At 35.6% G+C, this 6,977-nt stretch overlaps 1 protein-coding gene across 1 annotated transcript; it reads left to right on the forward strand.

The window, feature by feature from the left end:
• Nucleotides 1-498: 498 nt before the first annotated feature.
• LOC113359676 lies at nt 499-1,212 on the forward strand. The gene has a single exon (XM_026603269.1). It carries the CDS (start codon nt 499-501, stop codon nt 1,210-1,212), a length of 714 nt encoding a protein of 237 aa, XP_026459054.1.
• The last annotated feature ends 5,765 nt before the right edge of the window (nt 1,213-6,977 follow it).

The following is a 6,977-nucleotide window of genomic DNA, read 5'->3' on the forward strand; positions in this document are numbered from 1 at the left end:
GCTGACCTTTGGATACCGACAAACTACCAAATTCGAGACACGTGCCTGAATCTCTTGGTTGGTTTATGTTTAGCACCGTTCCTGCCAAGTGTCGGTATGGGGTATGGATTTTTTTGTCTCTGCCGGCGAGGTCGATTCCGTTGGAACTTCGGGAATGCTCAAATTATACTGGGGAGAACCATTTTGTTGTGGCATGCACCACGTACCGTAGAAGACCTCTAAGCTCTAACATGAGATTCAATCCCTCGCTATTTCCGACTTAGATTATACCATTTCTTATTTATATTTCGGTAGTGTCTCATAATTCCACTGTTTTTTGTTTATATAAAAATATGAGTTAAAGCTACTACTTTTATGCATCAACATTTAAAATTTAGTATAGGAAAAGGGAATTCAGTAAGATTCTGGCATGATAAATGGACTACACAGGATCCTCTTTACATGAGATATCCAACTATATATAGAGTTTGTACTCAAAAACAGGCATCAGTAATTGATATGGTGGAGGAAGGGAGATTAAAATGTGCTTTCGGGATAAGGTTGTCAGATCAGGAGCAGATGGAATGGGACTTATTATGTAATGAATTGGGTCCTTATCATGGTTTTGAAGATAGGGAAGACAATGTTAGTTTTGATGGGGACTTCTCAGTTCATAAGTGTTATAATTTGCAGTCAACTGAAGCTGTAGAGGTGAACTTCAATAAATTTTTGTGGAAAAATTCAGTCCCTTTTAAAGTCAGTTTTATGCTATGGGTGATATTTCATGATTCTCTGCCAACAAAAGATATGCTGCAACATAGAGGTATTGAGGTTCAGGATGGTTTGTGTGTTCTTTGTAAGCAATATGAGGAAACTGCAGATCATATCTTTTTGCACTGTGCTTATTCTCATCACATTTGGTCTTATTTCTTGAAAGCCTTTAACATCTCTTGGGTTGGAGCTAGAGATATGCTGAGCTTTTTTGAATCTTGGAAGTTTAATGCACTCTCAGGTAGGAATAAGAAGATATGGTGGAAGATCATTTATGTTGTTCCTTGGCACATTTGGCTTGAAAGGAATAGTAGAACTTTTGCAGGAAGGCCGAAAGAGGAGGAAGAGCTATTAATGCTTATTAAGCAATCGATAGTACTTTGGTTTTGTGATACAAATGTTTTTCATGGCATTTCTATAAGCCAGATTTTATTTCAATGGGACTCTATTGTGCATACATAATGTATTGCAGGATAGGTCTCAGGTTGTAAATATTTTTCTCTTTTCGAAAAAAAAAAAACTAGCTGTAATTCACAGGTAGCTTTAGCTTTCTCTTCTGTATTGGTATCTTCATCACTTTGATGAAGCTATTCCCTTAATAAAACTTTGCCCTTTCTCCAAAAATAAAATAAAATATGAGTTAATAAAAAAGACATAAGTAAAATTTTAGTAACATATGATAATTTTTCTGTTTTTCTTGATGAAAAGACACCATCATAATAAAGAAACACGTATTTGATTTTGACAAAAGCTAAAAAAACGCGTCGAACATGATTTTTTTCCCCATCTTTGATCCTCTAGTATGGCTGTCTAGTGATGTGCCTTCCGAAGCTGCTACTCGTTCACCATTTTTCCCCCATTTCTTTACACTGATTAAATATGTTGCCCTTGGGTTTTTGCTAAAGGTGAAAACATAAGTTTATCTCTAATCCAATATCATAAATATATAATATGTATATATATCTCGCAAGGTAATAAAGAATATAGACTCTACTAATGGCATAGGTGCTCTACATTGATCCATATAGCTTCTCCTTGTATATACATCTATGTATTAGAGCTGCACTCATTGAACTCTCAGTATTTTTTACATATGTATAAATAAATATGTACATTTATTGTACTTTTACATCTGTATTGTATGACAATACCAACTTCACTAATAAGATTCTCAGAATGACATTGGTGTTTGTTACAGTGCTTCCAAACATTCTCTGATTATACAAAATATACATTCAGAACACGTTATTGTGCTACTATCTTCCTTTACCCTGTTCTAGAATGAATATTATTCTTTTCGATAGATTACCTACTGGTATAGAGCAGTTTGAGTTTATTTAGTCTTATATTCCATAACTGGATTCCTAGTGATCATTTTGTATTTATTCATCAAAACTTAGACTTTCTTTGAGTAATGTTGATTCACTACTATTCTCACGGTATTGCGTAGGCCTTCAGTATTTGAAATCTATTATATAATTATATATTAATCTGCTCTTATGAATTACTGAACTTATTCATAACTATTCTCACCTGAATTATATGAATTTATTCCGGCATTGTTCTTAACTCAAGATGTAATGTATATTACGTGCTTGTCTCTTAAATTACATGAAGTATGATTGAGACTCACAAGATGTGTACTAAAATCGTCGCTAACCTAAGACTCAAGTTGATGTTGGCATATGGTCACATGACCACGTCGACCAATCAGAGGACTCATGCTGGTTCAAACAAACATCAACTTGAATACTTATAAGGCAGGTGCTAATGACCAAAGGCTGGCTCGTCCAGTGCCAACACTTATTTCCAGCGCTGGCTTAGACGCGCCAGCATCATCCTTTTATTGCACTGATAATTGTCAACGCTAGCTCATCTTCTCGCTGGGGCGACACGTGTCAGCACAAACAATCTTCGACGCTATGAATTACTAGCGTCATCCTCTCTTCATGTCAGCCTTATCATTTGATAGCGCCCGCACTTCCCACCACGCCATGATATGTCTAGTGTTGGTACTTGTTACTATGATTGCTTCATGCTCCTCGTGTGATGTTGGTACATCATTGTGTATTGATACTTGAGTTGCTTCAACTTGATGTCGTCACTTACTTATGGATCCATTTGGTTCCCCAAGCTACAAAAAGACTAAAATCAGGTACTCTAACTGGATAGTCAGTACTTGGCATCATCTTAATGCAAAGTTCAGTTATGCCACTATCATGCATCACTGATGAATTAATTCACAAGATTGCATCATGACATTATCTTTCACAGAGAGATACCATTGAAAAAGCGGGGGTCTAACAACCACACCCAATATTTCTCTTAGCAATCTGTATGGACTAACTCCAATATACTTTCAAGAGAATCAAGTAGACAGTCAGACTCAATCTTAAGAAAAGTATATGAAAGAGTTGTATCTCAATTTCTCAATTCAATCTGCAATCAAACAAATAGGAATTTTCGAGTCCGATTGAATATAAGAAATAACTTGGACGGTATCAAAAACCAATATCCAAGTGTCAATCAATTTAATCAACAACCAAAGGTTGGATTCACAATTGATTGAACTTACACAACCTGTAGGATCAGAATCTCGCAACGATAATATTTTAGCGAAATTATCAACCACACAATACAACAGCATCGCAGAACAATTTCAGGAAGAATAAAATAAATGACGTCAGCTAAGATCACGAGAAAGATATGATAGTCCTGCGAAAATTAGAGAGCTTGCGAAGTTAACATTTGTAAGGTTGCGAGAATGTCGCAGACTGTACCCGAAAATAAATGACAGATTAGCTGTCATCCACTATGTATTTCCTTATAAATAGTCGTTCAAGTTGTAAAGAGAGAGAGAAATCTTTTTGAGTAAGAAACAAGTAAATAGGAGAGAGAAATTCTAGAGCAGAGATCATTCTTGATTTCTTTATTTTTTATTGTAAGAACATTCAAAGATTGATCAATAAAATTAAGAGTGTAAACCTAAAAATGAATTGATTAATAATGAAATCATATGAGGGGTGTAGTGTAGGATTTCCTGCAACTACATAATGGCGCTAGAAACAGGGAGGTATTGAAGATTATTCTAGAAAAAGCTGAAAATTGATATTGAGATTTGTGAAAATTTAGAGTGATTGATTAAGAATTTTTCATAATTTCTTGCAATATTGTTAACATTGAAGAAATGGCTAGAAGAAGAAATACATCCGAACAACCGACTACTGTTAGAAGAAGCAAGAGAATTGCTGGAAGAGAAAGAAGTGAAATGGGAGAATGTACTAGAATAAGAAGTAATAGAGAAAATCAAATTCAACCACCAATTCAACAAACACTAGTTCAAGGGAGGAATACAGATTATGATAGGGTGAGCATACACACTTGGCAATCAAATTCGGCAGAAGAAGTAGAAGAAGAGCAACAAAACAGAAATTATAGACAGGGAGAGAAAAATCAAGAAGCAGATGAAGGAATAATTCATGGAGATGAAGAAATTGGAGCGTTAGAAACGTTGAGACGAAGAATACATGAATACAGAAGAGCTGAGGCAGAAGAACGTGCAAATTTAACAAGGCAAAATCATGAATTAAGGATGGAGAATATAAGACTACAGAATAGAAGATCGAGAAGTATTACAAAATCATATTCAAGAGGCGAAACTCACCCACAATCAATGTTGGAAACAATATTCAAGAAGAAATATCAAATCCTAATGAAGAATATCCCGAAAATAGAGAAAGAGATGATGATCGTTACGTTCCACAAAATGAAACTTTTGATGATGGGAAAAATGGTGGAAATCAAGAGAACGGACAACATCAGGGACGAAATGACCAAGATGGCGAAGGAAATCGAGAGGAAGGAAGAATAATTTTACATGAGAGAGAAATTCAAAGAAATCAACAGACAATTGAAGAAGAAATCGAAAGACATTAAGCTGAACAATACCACTGAAATGGAATTTTCCCGCATTAACCAGCATTTTTGATGGAACAACTTGTGCAATTCAACACATTAAAGCCTATGTGAGGTGCATGTTACAATGGGAAAATCATGATGCCGTATTATGCAAATATTTCGCATCCAGCTTAATAGGAGAGGCGTTAAAATTGTTTGAAGGTCTACCAAAGAACACAATAACCTCCTTCAATCATTTGCAGACTACATTCTTGGGGGCATATATAAGTAACAATTCCTCGCGACCTGGTATAGAAGATGTGTTTGGATTAAAACAAAGGATTGGCGAAAGTTTGAAACACCTGACTAAAAGATGGAGAACTATGTGTAGCGAAATAGCTTGCCGTGTAGATGAGAGATATCTTATATTATCATTTATCAATGCTATGTTTGCAACAAACCTATTGTATGTCCAAATTTTCAGAGTCAAGAATACGATCACAATGACTGAATTGCGAGAACTTCAAGAAGAATACATTGCTCTAGAGAAAAGGAAAAATGAAATAGAATCATATCCAGTTGCGAACACCAGATCACAAACAAAGAATGCAAGCTTATTACCCAAGCTAATAAACACAGTGGCGAATACTTCGCAGGTACAACAAGAGAAGGTGACAAATAACAATCAACAGAAACTGGTGGCTATGGGAAGCCTAGATCAAGAAGAGTATGAAAGAGAAAGAAATTTCTACAATCGTGGTGGAAATAAAAAGATTCAAAGACTCTATCAACCGCAATAAACTTATGGAGGTCAAAGACAAAACTATAATAAAGGACAAGGAGGTCACAAGGTGGTATGGGAAGAAATCAAGATGCCACCTATAAATGCAAGTGTGGAAAAGATATGGGAAGCTATAATCTTGATGGAAAATATACCAACACCATGGAACATGGGAACGGAACCACCTCCAAATCATAGAAGCCGTGAGTTTTGTTCTTATCATCATTTTCATGGACATACAACAAATGATTGCAGAAATGTAAAAAGAATTATTTTGAGAATGATAGATCAAGGAAAACTAAATGACTCTCTGGTAGGGCATCCACAATCTCAACCATTGCCACCACCACCGAGCATCACAAAGTGAATACGATGAAAAGGAAAGAAACATTCTTCATAGAAGGTGGTGCAAAAGCAAAAAATCTATTCTGTCACTCTATCGTACATTCATATAAGACAATTGAAGATTTTCATGATAATGTTTTGAGTAGAGTGTTCGCAAGAGATAATGATGGAAGAGAAATTATGAATATTGCGAAAATCTCGCCACTAGAGGAATGGCAGAAAAAGATCATTTATTTTACCGCAGAAGAAATTCCCGAAGGAGAAGAGGTGCATGACAATCCATTGGTAGTAAAATTAGAAATTAATCCAAAAGCGAAAGAAGATGAGGATGATGAAGCTGAAGATTCATGGGCAATCAATAGAATTCTAATCGATACTGGAAGCTATGTGAACATCTTATTTTATCATACTTATAAAACCATGGGTGGAAGAGATGATGATCCTATACCATCAACATATAAGATATATGGTTTTAATGGTACTGCTAACAAGCTGAAAGGGGAGGTTACTATGCGAATTCCATTGAAGGGAATATCTTCTGAAATCTTATTTTGTGTCGTTGATGTAGAATCACCTTACAATGCGTTAATTGGTCGACCTTGGCTACATGGGATTCTAGGTGTAGCTTCAACTTTCCACCAATGCAACAAATTCCCTCACCCCAGTGGTGTAGGAATCATAAAGGGAGATTGGGTTGAAGGAAATAGGTGTTACGAAACTGAGATAGAATCTTGCGAAGGAAGATCAAACAAGAAGGAAAACTGGCGACACAAAATCAAAGATACACAAAGAAGTTAGAGGTTGATGGTGGATACAATCGAAAGGAAAAGAGAAGAGATGTTGCGAAACTAATGCTAAATCAGAATAAAAATGATGAACATACCACTACTAAGGAAGCAGTAGCAGAAAATAATAAAGAAGCAGAGGATGACAAAGGTAATAAAACACAAGAAATGTATGAATGATTAAGTTGTTGCGATACTCTCGCAATAAGCAAAATTCTCAAAAATACATTTGATTGAATGGCAAAATTGAGATTGCGAAATTCAGATACAATATGATGATTTGCGAGACTCTCGCAGAGATAATGAATTTTACAGAACGTAATCAAAGAAAAATGACAAAGGAGAAAGAGGCGAATCTTTATGGCGTACACCCTAGTTCGCGAATATAATTTCGCAAGAGGCAAATGTAAGACCTAAAG

Source organism: Papaver somniferum, chromosome 3, assembly GCF_003573695.1.
Source record: "Papaver somniferum cultivar HN1 chromosome 3, ASM357369v1, whole genome shotgun sequence".
In the NCBI taxonomy this organism is placed as follows: Eukaryota; Viridiplantae; Streptophyta; class Magnoliopsida; order Ranunculales; family Papaveraceae; genus Papaver; species Papaver somniferum.